Source organism: Harpia harpyja, chromosome 15 (assembly GCF_026419915.1).
Source record: "Harpia harpyja isolate bHarHar1 chromosome 15, bHarHar1 primary haplotype, whole genome shotgun sequence".
NCBI classification, from domain to species: Eukaryota; Metazoa; Chordata; class Aves; order Accipitriformes; family Accipitridae; genus Harpia; species Harpia harpyja.
In genome coordinates this window covers 28,864,122-28,883,378 of record NC_068954.1, presented here as the reverse complement: position 1 = coordinate 28,883,378, position 19,257 = coordinate 28,864,122, and the positions used below count along the sequence as shown (strand labels likewise).

At 48.0% G+C, this 19,257-nt stretch overlaps 2 protein-coding genes across 2 annotated transcripts; both read right to left on the bottom strand.

Moving 5' to 3' along the window:
* Nucleotides 1-2,599: 2,599 nt before the first annotated feature.
* LOC128152045 (keratin, type II cytoskeletal 6A-like) lies at nucleotides 2,600-7,305 on the bottom strand. Its single transcript, XM_052810032.1, has 9 exons — nucleotides 6,679-7,305; nucleotides 5,580-5,794; nucleotides 5,325-5,385; nucleotides 5,061-5,156; nucleotides 4,720-4,884; nucleotides 4,460-4,585; nucleotides 4,011-4,231; nucleotides 3,686-3,720; nucleotides 2,600-3,578 (listed from the first exon to the last, which is right to left on the bottom strand). Exons 1-9 carry the CDS (start codon nucleotides 7,303-7,305, stop codon nucleotides 3,307-3,309), a joined length of 1,818 nt encoding a protein of 605 aa, XP_052665992.1. The 3' UTR covers nucleotides 2,600-3,306.
* Nucleotides 7,306-11,592: 4,287 nt separating this feature from the next.
* Nucleotides 11,593-16,480, bottom strand: LOC128151805 (keratin, type II cytoskeletal 5-like). Its single transcript, XM_052809478.1, has 9 exons — nucleotides 15,763-16,480; nucleotides 14,769-14,983; nucleotides 14,514-14,574; nucleotides 14,250-14,345; nucleotides 13,949-14,113; nucleotides 13,689-13,814; nucleotides 13,240-13,460; nucleotides 12,908-12,942; nucleotides 11,593-12,801 (listed from the first exon to the last, which is right to left on the bottom strand). Exons 1-9 carry the CDS (start codon nucleotides 16,390-16,392, stop codon nucleotides 12,440-12,442), a joined length of 1,911 nt encoding a protein of 636 aa, XP_052665438.1. The 5' UTR covers nucleotides 16,393-16,480; the 3' UTR covers nucleotides 11,593-12,439.
* Nucleotides 16,481-19,257: the final 2,777 nt, after the last annotated feature.

Sequence of the window (19,257 nt, the reverse complement as noted above, 5' to 3'; positions counted from 1 at the left end):
TGTCCTCAGAGCCGTAGGGCATCTAGCCACCAATGACCTTGCACTAAACCAGTTGGTGACTGGACAGGCCAGCAATCCCAGGCTGTATCTCACAACCCCACATTACTCGGACCGAGTGATAGAGACTCAGTGATAATTGCTAGGAGTAAGACATTTGCCATCTTACTTTGAACTCCAATTTTTGCAAGCCAGAAATGATCTGAAAATGCAGGCAGGTTCTTGTAAGCACCTAAGCAGAGCCTGCAGGAGACTCCTGGGAGCAGATTTTATATTAGCACAGATGGCTCATGCCCTTTGCTGTAGAAAACCAGAACTTACAAACCAACAAAAAAATATATTTATTCTGTATTTTTTATCCTGTATATCCAAAATGGCAATAGCTCTACCAAATAATATTGAAGACATATCATTGCTTGATCACACTGAACCTGTTTCACAAGTAAATTCACTCATTTTAAGCAGAACAGGCCCCTTTGCTGCAAATATAGATCTACTTTTACACTGGAGCTAGCAGCTATCAGAATGCCCCATGGAGCAGATGAAGGGGAGCCCAGCCACTGGGCTGTTATGATCTTTCATTCAAGCATGATGCACTTGAGCAATTAGCATTACTCCCTTTTCATGAGCACAGCAGATGGGAGAGAAAAACTCTGCAACCTCCGTGTTATAGCCTGGCCCCTCTCCAGGAAAAACTCAGGGAACTTATAAAAAGCCTGTGGTTTTCTGCAGGATGAAGCCTGCATCTTTGGCTTTCCTGGATTTCAACACACTGGAGATCTTCACCCTCTCTGCCATCCTCCCAAGGAAGTCCCCAGGAATGCTCTAGGGCTTTGCACCATCTTGGTCTGTACCTGTCCTTGGCCTCTTCACTGGGATGAGGAAGTAGGAGATGACTTCTTGGTCTCTCCCATCCCCAGCCTATAAATTTTAGAATCAAAAGTGTCATTGTTCATTCAAACAAGAGAATAAAGCATATTATAACCTGGTATAAACATCAGATTAAGAAGTCAAGTGTGTCAACTGAAAGAATGTTTTGGTGAAAATAAGAAAAGCGGCATGAAAGTAACACTAGTTCAAGTATGAACTATCATTTCTTCCTCATTTGTTCTGTTCATTTAGGTGGCAAGGACTCTGCAATACAGATCTTCTCCATTTCCGTACTTTTATCTGACAAACACTGAGACTGCACCAGGATAATGCATGCACTACAGTACAATCAGGGTTGATTCACCTACCGCTCTGGCTCTTGCTCCTCCCAATGCTGGAGAAGAATCCAGCCAAGCATTAATCAAATTAATTTGGTTGCAATGGGATGTTATTTAGAGAGGGCTAATGACTAACCTGGCTGGGCAATCTAGAGTTATAATAGCAGGTTTGAGGCTGTGTCTCATACTTTCACGCTGCTTTTTTTCATGAGTAATTTCTGTGCGTGTAGCGTCTTCAGGCCTTCCCACTACTCACGTATGAGGTGCCAGTGCCCATGTAAGAGCCCTGCTCGTCAGATAGATGGTGCTGCTTGCCCTTGTGCCAGCCAAGGGTGGAGGACAACCACTCTTCATTGGTGCATCAACCACCCGCCGCAGACCTGTCGCTGGTGTCCTCCCCCATCGAGGCCTCCAGGGCGCCTGGGTGGAAACTCCAGGCACCATCAGGACTGAGCCACTGCGTGGTGGTGATGGGTTGGCCGTGTGTCCTCTTGGGATGACAGCTGTGCGGAGGACTGGTGCTACCTGCTGCATCCCAACGGCTGCGTTCAAACTGCCACATCCCAACAGCAGTGGTCAAACCACCCCAGTCCAACTGCCACATCCCAACGGCCACATTCAAACTGCCACCACACAACTGCCACATACCAATGGTTGTTTTCAAACTGTCACCATCAAATGGCCACATCCCAACAGCCATGTTCAAACCAATCCTAGTCCATCTGTCACATCCCAACAGCTATGTTCAAACCACCACATCCCAACAGCCATGTTCAAACCACCCCAGTCCAACCGCCACATCCCAACAGCTATGTTCAAAGCAATCCTAGTCCATCTATCACATCCCAATGGCTGCATTCAAACTGCCACATCCCAACAGCCGTGTTCAAACCTATCCTAGTCCATCTGTCACATCCCAAAGACCATGTTCAAACCGCCACATCCCAATGGCTGTGTTCAAACCACCCCAGTCCAACTGCCACATCCCAACAGCCATGTTCAAACCAATCCTAGTCCATCTGTCACATCCCAACAGCCCCGTTCAAACCACCACATCCCAATGGCCACATTCAAACCACCACATCCCACCTCATGGCCACCAGGTTGACATCGCATGTTCCCTTCCTGTGCCACACTCCTCACAGCCATGGCTCTCCCACCCAGCAGAGAGATGGAGAGTCTACTATGGAGGAACAAGACAACACCTCTTAAGAGGAGAGGGAAGGGCCGTCTTCCTCCTCCTCACCTCAGCTGGGCAGTTCATGGCACTCAGTGATTTGCACCATAGGACAGAGCACCGTAGGCATTGCCATTCCTTATGGTGAAGAACAAAGTGTATTTTCCCTCCCCTGGGGACCATTAATTGATAAGACAACACAAGGATATCTTTTCATCTCTCTGCAGTTTATTGGTAATGAAAGAACTTGGAGGAAAGAGGTGCTGGTAGAAAGCAACCATGCAGTAGGGTTCACGCAACAGAAGGTTTGCAATAAGGCCATACATATGTCAGGTGTGAAGGAGAAGAGGGAAAGTGATCTATAAAATATTAAAGCTGCCAAATTACTCCACCAAGGGAAGGTGGACATCTCCAGAGACCTGTTTCTCACTCCTAAATCTGACTATGAGACATTATCATGTTTCTTCTGCTTACGTGAATTCCTGATATAGCTGAAACAAGCATGTGGGTAACATGCAGGACGCGCGGAAGTCGCAAGGGAAACACGGCCATTGAAAAAAAGACCTTAAAAAGTGAAAGGAAAGAGCAGTTTTATACATGCTCCTCCTCAGCCAGTGCAGCAGCCGGGGGTAGCAGCAAGAAGTGCAGCAAAAGATGCTCAGATGAGCTCTGCAGTCCCTGGTACCCTCAAGGAAGATCTTTCATCCCTGGAGGCTGGTGGAGCTCAGAGAGGAGCCGGGCTCTGCCAACAGGATGGTGTTTTGCTGCAAGTCTCCCCTTGGGCAGGATGATTTAAGGAGGTTCTGAGCTATAAGGGAAACAGTTCATTTCTTTGCTGGATACCGGTTCAGGATGGAAGGGGCTGTGCTGCTGGCTGGAGAAAGGAAAATATGCTTCTTTCCTTGGAGGGACTGAGGTCATGACTCAGTATTTTACACCTGAAGATTTAACCGTTGTGGTTGTGACACACCTCCGCACAGAGGAGGATCCACCCCCTGAGATGAAGTTGCCACCTCCAGAGGTGCACATTCTTCCACTTCCAGAAGAGAAGCCACCGCTGAGTATTCCTCCTCCCATTCCACAGCTGCCTCCAATGATGCTTCCTCCTCCGACCGCACATACTCCCCCTCCCATGCCACTGCTGGCTCCAAAGCCACCAGCTCTGCCTCCAGCAATGGTGGTTCTGCCTACCACAGCTGCAAGAGAAGGACAGGCTCACTGTACATCAAGTGACAGCCTGGGAATCCTCACGAAACCCAGGGTAAAAGCCATTCTGCAGAGAAAATGATGTGCAGATACTTACAGACATTCACGTTGGACAAGTTGTCTCCACAGAGCCTGTGTAGGGAAAGGAACACAAGCTGTATATCTAATATAATAGAAAACAATTAAGCTCCATGCAATTTCCTAACAACCCCTTTTACTTCCTGTTTCATTTAACATCAGTCAAAACCACTGAGAAATATTCCCAGTGGGGACCTCATTTCTATTGGGGGCTTAAAAACTTGGGGAAAAAATGAAAGTAAATCAGATATCAACATTAAATAGGTTGTGAGAGATGATTAAACCTCAGTCTGTCCCAAGGAGAGACATTACTTTGGCCAGACCAACCTGACAGCAGGTCTCACCTGTTCTCCTCTCCCTCCAGCAGTTTCCTGTACATGGCAATCTCAACGTCCAGTGCAATCTTGATGTTCAGCAGCTCCTGGTACTCCTTCAGCAAGCGAGCCAGCTCCTCCTTGTCTTTGCTCAGGGCACATTCCAGCTCTTCCAGTTTCCTCCTAGCATCCTTGAGGGCCATCTCACCCCGCTCCTCGGCCTCGGCAATGGCCGCCTGCAACTGCTGGTTCTGTGAAAGAAAAAAGAACTTTCTCAGTTCCCTTCTGCACACACACCCCTCACTGGAGCAGCCCTCAGGGCACAGACTGGAGGGAAAATAGGCAGGAACCATCAATCTCCTCCAAAGGACCTGAATTTCAATGACTACGTTTCCCTCATGCTACCCTTAGCACACCACCCAGCTCAGTCATGACCCAGCCTGATGCCATTACCCAACAAGATGCTGAACAACCCCTACCTGCTTCTTCACATTCTCAATCTCAGCCCGCAACCTCTGGACGTTCCTGGTCAACTCTTGGATCTCTATCTTGGTGTTGCGGAGGCTGTCCCCATGTCTTCCAGCAGTGTTCTGCAGCTCTTCATACTGATGGCATGGAGACAAAACCATCCATCAGTGACACAACCTATCCAGAACTCAGGCGGTTCCCTTGTTCTGTGCCAAGGAAGGCATTGAGCAGCAGAGACCATCTCAGGTGCTTTGACTGCTTCCCAACTCACCCGGCTCTGGTACCAAGCCTCAGCTTCAGCTCTGCTGTTCTGAGCGATCTGCTCGTACTGACGCCTGACCTCCTCAATGATGCTGTCCAGATCCAGGTGCCGATTGTTGTCCATGGACACCACCACGGACAGGTCCCGGCTGATCGTCTGCATCTGAGCCAGTTCCTACAACCAAGACATGAGTTAGCCTGACCATGTGAGAAGGGCAGAAAAGAGCAGCAAGTCCAGGCAGCCTCTCCAGACCAAATCCATGTGGGACCTCCAGGTCCAACCTCAGTGTCTTTGGCCACCACACACCTCATTGCAACTCCAGCCAGCCCAGGGGAAGGGAGACCTCTTACCTCCTCATACATACACCTCAAGAAGTTGATTTCATCAGTCAGAGCTCCCACCTTGGCTTCCAGCTCTACTTTAGTCATGTAGGCACAGTCCACATCCTAAAGGAAAGATCACACAGATAGACAACAGCTTTGTCCCATCCCAGAAGAGCTGTTGGCAGCCAGTGCCTCCTGTTGGAAGCTGCCCGTCTTGGTGCTGCCTCCTTCCAATGTCTTTGCAGCCTGTCCCCCCAAAAGCCCCTCTCTCCTGGTCCCTCTGTGACTCACCTTCTTGAGCACCACAAACTCGTTCTCAGCAGCGGTGCGCCTGTTGATTTCTTCTTCGTACCTGTTGAAGGGGACAAGACGAGTCTCTTGGACTGTTCATCAGTCAACCAGTGGAACCCCCCTTCCCTCCATGGCAACCTCGGCCCCATTTCTACAGAGCTCCACAGCAAAGGGAAGACAGCGTGGGAATCTCCAAGCTGGCTTAGCTCTCCTGTCTTGGTGCTCATTTCTTCCTTAGTCTGCCACTGCACTTACTTGGTTTTGTACTCCTCCACGTATTGCCGCATGTTCTGCAGCTCCGACTCCAGCTGTCCCCTCTGTGCCAGGAGAGGCTCCAACCTCCTCCTCAGGTTCTGGATGTAATTTTCAAAGATGACATCGAGGTTCTTCCTTGGCCCTGAAGGGCCTTGCTGTTGGAGGAGCTCCCACTTGGTGGAGAGGACCTTGTTCTGTTGCTCCAGGAAGCGGACCTGAAAGCCCACAAAGGGGGGTGTGAGATACTCACCCGAGGAGACATCACACTACTCAAACCTCCTGCTTATTTGGGAGGCCAATGGAATCATTTCCCAAATCTCCAACAGGACTGTGGCTAGTTGAAAGCCAGTTTTCCAAGAGGGGCATTCACCCCTTCTTTCTCCTCTTTTTTCAATTATCCTTGAATTTCTCCTCTTTTCTCCTCCTACATTTATTATCTATTGGAATTATTACACTCCAGATTTACAGTATATTGCCATTTCCAATTGCAAATTTTGTCCCACATTAATTTGCAGAAGCATCAGATCATTTTTTACCTTCCAGTGAATGAAATCCCATATGTCTCAGTATCGGAGAACATTCCTCTTATCAGATACAATAAGTGTCTGCCATATATTTATGGCATATATGCCATATATTTAAAAAACTATGAAGCACATTTATAACCAATGTTCTCCCAGTGCAGACAGTCTAAAGAATACTCATCTGTACTTGATCTGAAATAAGGAACAGTCAGGAATTAATTGAAAGCTCATTCCTACAGTCTAAGTTCCTTGAGAACAAACTATCCTTGAAAAAGGACAGACTTAAAGAACCGCTTAAGATAACTGACTATATCATGATCAGTTTGGCCTGACTGCACAGAGAACACTAGAGAGAAAACGTAAGGAATAATTTGGATCAACTAAACTTAGAGAAAGTCCTTTGGTTTCTCTGCAGATGTAAAATTTTTACATTTCCTTAGGAGACTCCGTGGAAACACTACCAGCCTTCCAGACCTGGCAACACTGAGCTAAGAAGGACAATATTTCCCTCTCCACAGCACAGAAAAGTTCCTCAGGGTCCCCATTCCCAAGCAAATACAGTTCCAGCCTCTCACCTTGTCAATGAAAGAGGCAAACTGATTGTTAAGAGTCTTGATCTGTTCCTTCTCCTGGCACTTCACTTGGTGGATCTGAGGATCAATATCAACATGGACCGGCCGCAGGAGGGTTGGGTCAACCTGGACCGGTTGGATGCCTCCAGGGAACCCAGGACCACATCTCACAGGACCACCAAAGCTGCCTATTCCTCCACCAATGACACCTCCTCCAATGCTGCCAAATCCTCCTCCATAGCCTCCACCAAAGCCACCAATTCTACATCCGTATCCACCGCCATAAGAGCCACCCATGGAAATTCTTCCGCTGCCACCCATGTTATGGAGGCTCCTGCTGCTAAAACCTCCACAACGTCCGCTGCCTCCAATTCCCCTGGATGTGGAGAACGAGCTATAGCTGATCCTGGTTCTGCCCCCACTTCCTCCAAAGCCACCACCGATGGCAGAACAAGAGCTGTATCCCCTTTTGCTTCCAACTCCAAAGCTTCTACAGATTGACTGCCGAGACATGGCTGTTTCTTCCAAGCAGAGTTGAGGAGAGCAGAAAGACCAACGGAGCTGTGCTGCTGAGGGATGAATGCAGAGAGAAGTGTGCACAGTCTTCTCTGGTTCCACGGCTTTAGGCATTCCCTTTTATCTGTTTCTGGAGGTGGGCTGGGTCTACAAGGGCGTGAAGAGGAAACAAATTTACTGTCTTCATCAGCTTGGTGCGGTTAACAGATTTTTGCCAAATTGTTGACTCCACCCAGAAATACGCTTTGCAATGCAGAAGAGAATAAAAGAGCAAGAGCATTGAAACAGGTCTCAATGAGTAAGTGGACTTTCATATCTTTACGGCATCTGGAAAAATATGTTTTACAGTGATGTAGTCATGTTCTTCCCTCCTCCCACCTTTCTATCTGTTCTTAACGATTTTGCAGTTTGTCTGGATCTACATCTTTTGCACTGACACTCAATGTCAGGAAAGCATTTTGGTGAAAACCAACTAGAATGAGACTTTCACAATTCCTCCAAGCACACCCCAAATTTCCTTCTGAAGCGGAAAATTGCTGATGGCTTTCCAAGAGACAGTTTCCCAGTATGGAGCAAAAACACCACACATTAACGTTTAGCAACGGTCAGCATTTTTTTTTATCGGGAAAGGAGGTGCTTAGTTCCTTTCCTAAGAGCATCAATTGGGATGGGAGTGCCTTCTTCTAGTGCACATTCCTGCAAAATGTGTCTCCCAGAGTCTGAGATAACCTCGTACCAAGACTCTGAGCACCAGAGCGGAATGAGCAAGAGAACAACGATGTCCAGGCTCCTTCCTTGTGCTCTTCAGATGGCCACAGGGATTGCCGAACCTGCAGAGGACTGAAAGGACGCTTCAGGCACTAGATGCGGTAATGACGACTGAAGACAGACAAATAGCAGGGAAATGCAGATAGGGATAACAGTGACTTGTTAAAATGGCTGGGTTTTTTTTATTTAAGTTGGTAGGCAAATGATCAGGCTGCGTTCATCATACTTGATCATTCTGAAATAAGGGACAACCAAAAGGTAGAAGAAGATCTCATGCTTTCTTAAGTAATAACAGTTAAAGTATTGCTGTATATGAAGGGTGCTTTAAGAGGTATGGCAACTTTGCCCACACCTTTGACCACAGTAAATTTGGGGTGGGGGAGAGAAGGGGTGCTGACCAAATTCATGTTAGAAAAATGTGTTTTTAAGACAGCAGCTGCTGTTTCAAACTAGAAAACAATAATGATTAATTTCATGCACAAGCTATCTGGCTATGAAGTAGGAAGTTCACCTGAAAGACATCTTGCAGATATCTTCTGGATCTCATTAATCAAATATATATTTTAGTTACACATGTGAAATCTAAGAAAAAAAAAACAATATTTTCCTAGTGCTTAGTTCCAGAAAATCATCAATAAAAGCCAAGGGAAATATATTTGAAACCTTCTAAGCATTTCAGCAATCCAATATTACACTATATTTAAGCTTACAAAGTGTACTATACATGTATGTTTGAATTTTCAGAATCACCCACAACACTTGTGCAACTAAATGTTGTTTGAAAGTATCACTAGGTATCAGCCTTCAGCCACAGACACAACCAGCCCAGACAATCACTTTCAAAAGCCACCAGAGCAATCAGAAACATAAATGCCATTGACTGCCACTGAGACAGAGGCTGCTGGACACCACAGTGTCTCCACTTCACAGAACGGGGCGTAGGGGTGCGGAGATCATTACCCTTGAGGGGGACTCAAGTCATGGTTGGCCAAGGGTTATCCTGGCCTTGAAGGACACAATTCATGGTTGGCCAAGGGTTATCCTAGCCTTGAAGGACACAATTCATGGTTGGCCAAGGGTTATCCTAGCCTTGAAGGACACAAGTCATGGTTGGCCAAGGCTTATCCTAGCCTTGAAGGACACAATTCATGGTTGGCCAAGGGTTATCACAATTCATGGTTGGCCAAGGGTTATCCTGGCCTTGAAGGGGACTCAAGTCATGGTTGGCCAAGGGTAATCCAGACGTGTGTGGCCTGCCCTATGCAACAGGCTGCAGCTGGAGAATGAGCAGCCATCCCTACAGCTGGGAGGGGACACCTCCCCTTTCAAAAGCACCTTGAATGAAGAGGGTCTTATTCCTCAGTTGTCATCCTCAAGATAGAGACTTAAGTTCTCCACTTCATTCTACAGCCCAGTGCACTCGCTCATGGTGAGCAGTCCCGGGAAGATGTAGGGTAACTCAATTTTTGCTTAGAGAAAACAGGTCATCTCTTCTCGTGGCCTCTCTCCAGATTGCCAAACGCATGGTAGCTGCATTTCTCAGTAAGCAGCATGGCTTGGTTGTAACATCCCACGTGGCGGCTCCACGACAAGGGAGAAGATCTGTTAAGTCAGCCAAATGCCTGGATGCTGACCACATTCAGCACATACAGATAAGACGCCCAGATTGAGTCACCCTGACGTCTTCAGACAAGATGTGAAGATTATACCAAACCTGGAGTCACTTCAGCCTCCTCCAGGTAAAACTCGATAGACAGCCTAGGCTCCAGCCGGCTGTTCCTTCAGATCTCTTACGCAAGGAGCTGTGCACAGCAAAATCATCAACACCAGGCAAAATGTAAACTCTGCAGAAAATGTAGATGGAGACCAAGCCAGGCTGCAGCTTCGGATCTCACACAGCAAAGAGATTCTGGCAGCATAGGGGAGAATGTCGCAATGACTCCTCACAACAATGCCTACAAAGCCGTGTTTCAGATTTTAAAGCCGAGAAGAAACACAGCCTTAAAATTAAGAACGAAAACAGGTGACTCTTGCCCCAAGCCAAACCCAAAAGTGCTCTTGGCACAGCCCCAGCTTCTCAGAGGCATTGCCTTCTCATTGTCTTCTGTTTGGGCCAAACCCCGTCACGTTCCCCAGCTCTAGCACACTTCTGCTGGGCTCTAAAGCAAGTCAACGTCCCTCTTCCAGGAGCCCTGTAACCATTCCCCACTGCCTTGCCTGGACCTATTCCTAGGTCTGCAGCTTCCTCACCTGCTACGGGGACACTGGCAGCTCACAGCAGGTTGTTGTGGGACTCCTGAACCACTACTGAAAGTGGTTTCTGTCTCTTTGATCTCTTCTTGTGGTGGAGGAACTGAAGCACGGCACAGATCAAACACACCAGCATTCTTCTCCCAGTCCCCCCTCCTTGAGCTAGACCAAATCTCTCCCTCTCGCTCTCCACGTAAAGAAGAGACACTGGGGGAATTAATCGACTTTTCAGGGAGCCGATGGGTACCTCAGCCCATGGATTTGGGATGAATCACGCCTTCCCAGGCCTTTGTGTTCCCGCTTCTGGTGAATGAAGGGGAGGATGAGTTAGTGGTTCTCAAGCACTCCTGGTGCTCGTAGGGTGCCGAGCTGTGCAGCCTGCCTGGCCACATCCTACTTCTACACCAGGGGGTAGGTGCTTGGCCAACCTCCATATCCATGCTTCCAGGCAGCTGGAAACCCGCCCTCCCGCCACTGCCCGCAAGACTCCAACCATTGCCACCTTCCCCTACCACAAACCAAAGTCCACTCCAAGGCAGGAAACTCAGATGAACTGACAACAGCAGACTGATCTGATGGCTGCTCCCACCCTGCTGCTGCCGATTCCCATCACCGATCAACGTGTTTGGGTCTCGACTGGTTTCGCCAATGTGCACTGTCAGCGTTCCTGCATAAATCCCATAACTTCTGGTTTGTGATTCAGCATACCCTGTACACAGGTTCTTCCTGCTCTAAAAAATTGAAATCCAAGAGAGAGATTGATAAAACCCCCTTCCTAGAGCAGCAGCAATTCCTGTAGTTACCAGACCACTCCAGTAAGATGTGACACGAGCAACAGGGCACTGACTGCCTCAGTTCACATGAAGGCTGACTCCTAAACATTGGCACAGGTTAGCCTGTAGCCTCCTCATTGATTCAGAAGGTTCTGGACCCCTCTGTGCTGGAGGTTTCCAGACACAACAAATGAAGCCATCAGCTGTGGAAACGACTATACATGGTTCCAAGGATGGGGCTATATCAGGATCCGCCCAAAAGTTTAGTGGCCTCCTGAATTCCTCCTTCTTGGCCTCCCAGTGCTCCTGCCTGCTCACATTTGCCGCACATTGTGTGAACTGAGCATCCAGGACCCCACCATTCTAGGTATGGCTCGTGTTTTCAGGTGCTGCAATGACCGATACGAGTCAAGAGGCATCACCCATGCTTGGACACTTGCCTAGCTCCATCCACACCCCCATTCAGTTCCCTCAAAGCACAGTCACGACACGTAGAACAGAAGAACAACCCACACCTTCCCACCAAGTTGCTTCCCCAACAGCAGAAACCACCTTGCCTAGAAGTGGCTTCCAAAGCAATGACAGACACAAAGACATCATGAATGTTCTCTGCAATTTATTGAGAATGGCAACATCCCGAGGAAGTAGGGCATACCACAAACAGAAGAGGAAGGGAGGTGGGGACAGTACATCTCGTTCCATGTCACAGGGGACCAGGCACCGAAGAGCAAGCTTTGTTCTCCTTTGAAAAAGTCCACGTGTGTGTGAGGTCTTATCAGGTGTCACGGAGAGCAAGGACAAGCGGAACTGGAAGCCATGGCTCCAGAGAGAGCTCCTGCTTACGGCACACCTGGGGCTACCAGGTGAGCAAAGCTGCCCAGGTGCTCCAACCTGGGGCAGTTAATCCCTCTGGCCACCTGCCGAGAAGATGCTCCCTCCCCAGCTCTGCCACGGGACGAGTCCCGCTTGCCCCACGCCTACCCTCACCCCAAAGGCTAGTGAATGGAAGCAGCGGGATGTACTGCATGCAGAAGCACCCCAGGGATACGGCCATCGAGGAAGGGACATGAGGACAGAGGAAGAAAGAGGAGTTTTATACACATTTGCCACGAGGCAGCCAGAAATGTACAACACAGCAAGAAAGGCAGAGCGGTTCCCTCCTGTAAATCAGCTCTCCGTGCTGGGTATCCACCTGTGAGACTTTTCTTTGCTCAGACGGTTATTTCGTCACTGGGCTTGGGGCTAACGAGCAGCTTGCCAGGGCTGCTGACGGGATGTGGCATCGCCACGAGACTCCCCTGATGGGACCGAGCCAGGTAGATGTGCTGGTATGTGGTGGGCCGTGAGGGACACGGTTCATTTCATTGCAGGACACCGGAGCGGGATTTAAGGAGGTTGGGCTGCTGCCGGGAGAAGATAGGGGCTGCTTCTTTCCTTTTCCAATCTGGCCTGGGGGCTCAGAATCTCACTCCTGAAGATTTGACGGAGGTGGTCGTGACACATCTCCGTATGGAGGACGATCCCCCACCAGAGCCGAAGTTGCCACCTCCAGAGCCGCACATCCTTCCACTTCCAGAAGAGAAGCCACCGCTGTACATTCCTCCTCCCATTCCACAGCTGCCGCCCATGCTTCCACCTCCAATGCTGCTTCCTACTCCACACAGGCCTCCTCCCATTCCTCCGCCCATGCCGCTGCCGCCTCCGAAGCCTCCTCCCATGCCGCTGCCGCCTCCGAAGCCTCCTCCCATGCCGCTGCCGCCTCCGAAGCCTCCTCCCATGCCTCCTCTGCCTCCAGAGATGCTGGTCCTGCCTACCACAGCTGGAAGAGAAGCACAGGTTACATACAGGCTGTCCACTGGCAGGCCGTGTCTCCAAAAAGACATGGTCTGCTACTACTTCTCGAGGAAACAAATGCAGATACTTACAGACATTGACGTTGGACATGCCATCATTGCACAGTCTGTGAAAGAAAACACAACCTGTTTATCCCAAGGGAAATGCACATTTTTTCAGCTGAGAATTTCCCTTTTTTTACAAGTTATATATACCCTATACTTTCTGAATTTCCTAATTATTCTTTAAAACAAATGAGCAACCTTGAAGTTAACATTCTTATAAGAAATATCAAATATATACTTAAGGCTAAGAATTAGAGCATGAGTGATACGAAATTTATCTTTAGAGTGCATGCAAAGATTTTACCCACACATAGTATAATCTGTCAAGAATTTAGTCAAATAGATAGACAGAGAGGTACCTGTTCTCCTCTCCCTCCAGCAGTTTCCTGTACATGGCAATCTCAACGTCCAGTGCAATCTTGATGTTCAGCAGCTCCTGGTACTCCTTCAGCAAGCGAGCCAGCTCCTCCTTGTCTTTGCTCAGGGCACATTCCAGCTCTTCCAGTTTCCTCCTAGCATCCTTGAGGGCCATCTCACCCCGCTCCTCGGCCTCGGCAATGGCCGCCTGCAACTGCTGGTTCTGTGAAAGAAAAAAGAACTTTCTCAGTTCCCTTCTGCACACACACCCCTCACTGGAGCAGCCCTCAGGGCACAGACTAGAGGGAAAATAGGCAGGAACCATCAATCTCCTCCAAAGGACCTGAATTTCAATGACTACGTTTCCCTCATGCTACCCTTAGCACACCACCCAGCTCAGTCATGACCCAGCCTGATGCCATTACCCAACAAGATGCTGAACAACCCCTACCTGCTTCTTCACATTCTCAATCTCAGCCCGCAACCTCTGGACGTTCCTGGTCAACTCTTGGATCTCTATCTTGGTGTTGCGGAGGCTGTCCCCATGTCTTCCAGCAGTGTTCTGCAGCTCTTCATACTGATGGCATGGAGACAAAACCATCCATCAGTGACACAACCTATCCAGAACTCAGGCGGTTCCCTTGTTCTGTGCCAAGGAAGGCATCGAGCAGCAGAGACCATCTCAGGTGCTTTGACTGCTTCCCAACTCACCCGGCTCTGGTACCAAGCCTCAGCTTCAGCTCTGCTGCTCTGAGCGATCTGCTCGTACTGGCGCCTGACCTCCTCAATGATGCTCTCCAGATCCAGGTGCCGATTGTTGTCCATGGACACCACCACGGACAGGTCCCGGCTGATCGTCTGCATCTGAGCCAGTTCCTACAACCAAGACAGGCAGCCCAAGTGACTCTCAAACCTAAATCCACATGGGACCTCCAGGTCCAACCTCAGTGTCTTTGGCCACCACACACCTCATTGCAACTCCAGCCAGCCCAGGGGAAGGGAGACCTCTTACCTCCTCATAGATGCACCTCAAGAAGTTGATTTCATCAGTCAGAGCTCCCACCTTGGCTTCCAGCTCTACTTTAGTCATGTAGGCACAGTCCACATCCTAAAGGAAAGATCACATAGATAGACAACAGCTTTGTCCCATCCCAGAAGAGCTGTTGGCAGCCAGTGCCTCCTGTTGGAAGCTGCCCGTCTTGGTGCTGCCTCCTTCCAATGTCTTTGCAGCCTGTCCCCCCAAAAGCCCCTCTCTCCTGGTCCCTCTGTGACTCACCTTCTTGAGCACCACAAACTCGTTCTCAGCAGCGGTGCGCCTGTTGATTTCTTCTTCGTACCTGTTGAAGGGGACAAGACGAGTCTCTTGGACTGTTCATCAGTCAACCAGTGGAACCCCCCTTCCCTCCATGGCAACCTCGGCCCCATTTCTACAGAGCTCCACAGCAAAGGGAAGACAGCGTGGGAATCTCCAAGCTGGCTTAGCTCTCCTGTCTTGGTGCTCATTTCTTCCTTAGTCTGCCACTGCACTTACTTGGTTTTGTACTCCTCCACGTATTGCCGCATGTTCTGCAGCTCCGACTCCAGCTGTCCCCTCTGTCCCAGGAGAGACTCCAACCTCCTCCTCAGGTTCTGGATGTAATTTTCAAAGATGACATCGAGGTTCTTCCTTGGCCCTGAAGGGCCTTGCTGTTGGAGGAGCTCCCACTTGGTGGAGAGGACCTTGTTCTGTTGCTCCAGGAAGCGGACCTGAAAGCCCACAAAGGGGGGTGTGAGATACTCACCCGGGGAGACATCACACTACTCAAACCTCCTGCTTATTTGGGAGGCCAACGGAATCATTTCCCAAATCCCCAACTATGGCTCATTCAAACATCCAAGCTCCTAAAGTGCATGACAAGCGTTATTAAATTTTGAGTCATTCTGAACTTCTCACTTTGGGACAAACAGATGTTGCCAGTAGAAAACAGCATCTCTATTTTCCATAGCATCAGTTTTGGACATTGGTATCATCTTTGCAGTAGTGAAGTCAAGAAAATAATGCTTTTTTTCATCTAACCTCTCATAAATTCTCTTTACAAGGGATTTTGTATTTCTTGGGTTTCTATTTGAAATGAAAATAACCAAGAGTGTTGGAAATGTATTTAACACTCTGAAGTTTATAGAATCAGTTCCTTGAAAAGAATGTTTCATCAAAAAGAAAAGCACAGTAATGAGAACTCTTAGGACAACTAAATAGACGATGATGACTTTACCCTGAATCACTAGAAATTAGTCTGAAGAGATGACTAGGCAAGAGAATCTACAGAATGCCCTGCAGATGTTCTCTTTAATCTTCCATTAGCATGAAAACCTTGTCTATTGTTCAGTATTACTTAATAAGACCTTAACAACAACTTGCTGCTAAGGCATCAGTCTTGCAAACTTTAACAAGTACTTGTTGGTAGGGAAAAAAAATGCCCTTTCCACACCACAGGAAAGTAATTTAAACTGCCCACCTCCAAACAATCACAGTCCTAATTTCTCACCTTATCAATGAAGGAGGCAAACTGATTGTTAAGAGTCTTAATCTGCTCCTTCTCCTGGTTTTTCACTTGCTGGATTTGGGGGTCAATCTCAACATGGACTGGCCGCAGGAGGGTTGGGTCAACTTGCACTGGGTGGATGCCTCCAGGGAAGCCAGGGCCACCAAAGCCACCCATTCCTCCACCACCCATTCCTCCACCACCCATTCCTCCACCAAAGCCACCCATTCCTCCACCACCCATTCCTCCACCACCCATTCCTCCTCCAAAGCCACCCATTCCTCCACTACCCATTCCTCCACCACCCATTCCTCCACAACTCATTCCTCCACCAAAGCCACCCATTCCTCCTCCATAGCCTCCACCAAAGCCACCCATTCTGCCTCCGTATCCTCCACCACCATAGCATCCACCCACAGTAATTCTTCTGCTGCCACCCATGTTATGGAGGCTTCTGCTGCTAAAACCTCCACCATGTCCACCTCCTCCACCTCCCCTGGATGAGGAGTATGAACTGTAACTGATCCTGCTTCTGCCACCACCTCCTCCAAAGCCACCACCGATGGCAGAGCAAGAGCTGTAGCCCCTTCTACTCCCGCCTCCAAAGCTTCTGCAGACAGACTGCCGAGACATGGCTGTTTCTTCCAAGCAGAGTCAAAATCAAGAAGAGCAGAAAGACCAACGGAGCTGTGCTGCTGAGGGATGAATGCAGAGAGAAGTGTGCACAAGTCTTCTCTGACTCCACAGCTTCAGGCACTCCCTTTTATCCGCTTCTGGAGGTGGGCTGGGATGGCATGGGCGTGAAGGTGGAAACCAATTTATTATTTTCATCAGCATGGTGTTGTTGACAGATTCTCAGTTGAGCTTTTCCATATTTGGGCCTGCCTAGAAACACACCCTGCAATATAGAAGTGAATAAAAGAACAAGAACATTGAAACAGGTCTCAATGACTAAGTGGACTTTCATATCTTTATGACATCTTTGGAATCAACTTTTACAATAATGCACTTTTCTGCAGCCCCTTATTGGATTTCCAACCTTCATTAATGGTTCCCAATAATTCCAGATACCTATCTTTCCAATCAAAACTCCACTGAAAGGAGAAGTTTTGATGAAATCCCAGCTATAATATAGCTTTCACAATTCCTTAAACACACCCTAAATCCCCTTTTTATATGTAAAATTGCCTTTGGCATTTTAGTAGTTTCCCAATCTTGAACATGAACTCATGACACCAAAGTTTGAAGAGACTCAGCATATTCTCCTGCTAGAAAGGAAAAACATCTCCCTGGAGTGCACATGCTGTCACTTTGAATGGGAGTGTCTTCTACCTGTGGATTAAATTCCCTCCAACTGTATCTCCCCAAATCTGTGACAGCTAGCTGGGACCTTGGATGATACTGGAGCAGAGCGAAGAAGACAACTTGAATTATCTCTGTGCTCTTCTGAGGGCGACAGATAATGACAACCTGTGGAAGAACGAAGGGACATGTCGGGCAGCTGCTTCAGTGATGATGATTGGGGACAGACAGAGAAGCACTATAGAAGCAGAATGACAGATGAACAACTCAAGATGGTGAGGAGTTCTTGCTGCTCAGATGAATGTTGCTGACCTCCTCTTTACCTGGTTATTTCCAAAGATGAGACAACTGAAGTGGAAAAAACTGTTGAGAAATGGAGCTATTACAAATTCTAAGGCATAGTATATCCTCTTTATTTCAAATATTCTGTTGCTAAAGGAACATATTTTAGAAATGTATTCTGTAGGATGTCTCTGAAATAAAGAAGCTCATTTTTGGATTGCATATAAATAATTACTCATAAATTTCCAGATTAAGATAGAAAATATACAATGATACTGATGTGCAGTGTTCTGAAGAAACGAGATTATAGGTGTTGGTTAAAAGGAAACTGAGGTCTGTAAATACTATTTTAAAGGCATTCTGAAGGTATTATATGTCTGGATATTATCAATCAAATATATGTTTAAGTTAATGAGTGAAATATACAGTATCTCTAGATAATACCCAGCACAAGTAAACAAAAAGTGACAGAGAAAATATACATTACAGCCCTTCAAAAGACTTAAAATAAAAATGAACACAAATTTAAGGTCATTCAAAAGACCTAAGTATGAACATATACATTCATAAGGAATTTTTAGAATCTCCTATAAGACTTGTGCAACTAAATGTTGTTTGAAAGTATCACTAGGTATCAGCCTTCAGCCACAGACACAACCAGCCCAGACAATCACTTTCAAAAGCCACCAGAGCAATCAGAAACATAAATGCCATTGGCTGCCACTGAGACAGAGGCTGCTGGACACCACAGTCTCTTCACTTCACAGAACGGGGCGTAGGGGTGCGGAGATCATTACCCTTGAGGGGGACTCAAGTCATGGTTGGCCAAGGGTTATCCTGGCCTTGAAGGACACAATTCATGGTTGGCCAAGGGTTATCCTGGCCTTGAAGGGGACTCAAGTCATGGTTGGCCAAGGGTAATCCAGACGTGTGTGGCCTGCCCTATGCAACAGGCTGCAGCTGGAGAATGAGCAGCCATCCCTACAGCTGGGAGGGGACACCTCCCCTTTCAAAAGCACCTTGAATGAAGAGGGTCTTATTCCTCAGTTGTCATCCTCAAGATAGAGACTTAAGTTCTCCACTTCATTCTACAGCCCAGTGCACTCGCTCATGGTGAGCAGTCCCGGGAAGATGTAGGGTAACTCAATTTTTGCTTAGAGAAAACAGGTCATCTCTTCTCGTGGCCTCTCTCCAGATTGCCAAACGCATGGTAGCTGCATTTCTCAGTAAGCAGCATGGCTTGGTTGTAACATCCCACGTGGCGGCTCCACGACAAGGGAGAAGATCTGTTAAGTCAGCCAAATGCCTGGATGCTGACCACATTCAGCACATACAGATAAGACGCCCAGATTGAGTCACCCTGACGTCTTCAGACAAGATGTGAAGATTATACCAAACCTGGAGTCTCTTCAGCCTTCTCCAGGTAAAACTCAATACCAAGCCTAGGCTCCAGCCGTTCCTTCAGATCTCTTACACAAAGGGTTGTACGCAGCAAAATCATCAACACCAGGCAAAATGTAAACTCTGCAGAAAACGTAGATGGAGACCAAGCCAGGCTGCAGCTTCGGATCTCACACAGCAAAGAGATTCTGGCATGAAACTCAAGAGGGAGCATAGCCGAAGATGTTGTAATGACTCCTCACAACAATGCCTACAAAGCCGTGTTTCAGATTTTAAAGCCGAGAAGAAACACAGCCTTAAAATTAAGAACGAAAACAGGTGACTCTTGCCCCAAGCCAAACCCAAAAGTGCTCTTGGCACAGCCCCAGCTTCTCAGAGGCATTGCCTTCTCATTGTCTTCTGTTTGGGCCAAACCCCGTCACGTTCCCCAGCTCTAGCACACTTCTGCTGGGCTCTAAAGCAAGTCAACGTCCCTCTTCCAGGAGCCCTGTAACCATTCCCCACTGCCTTGCC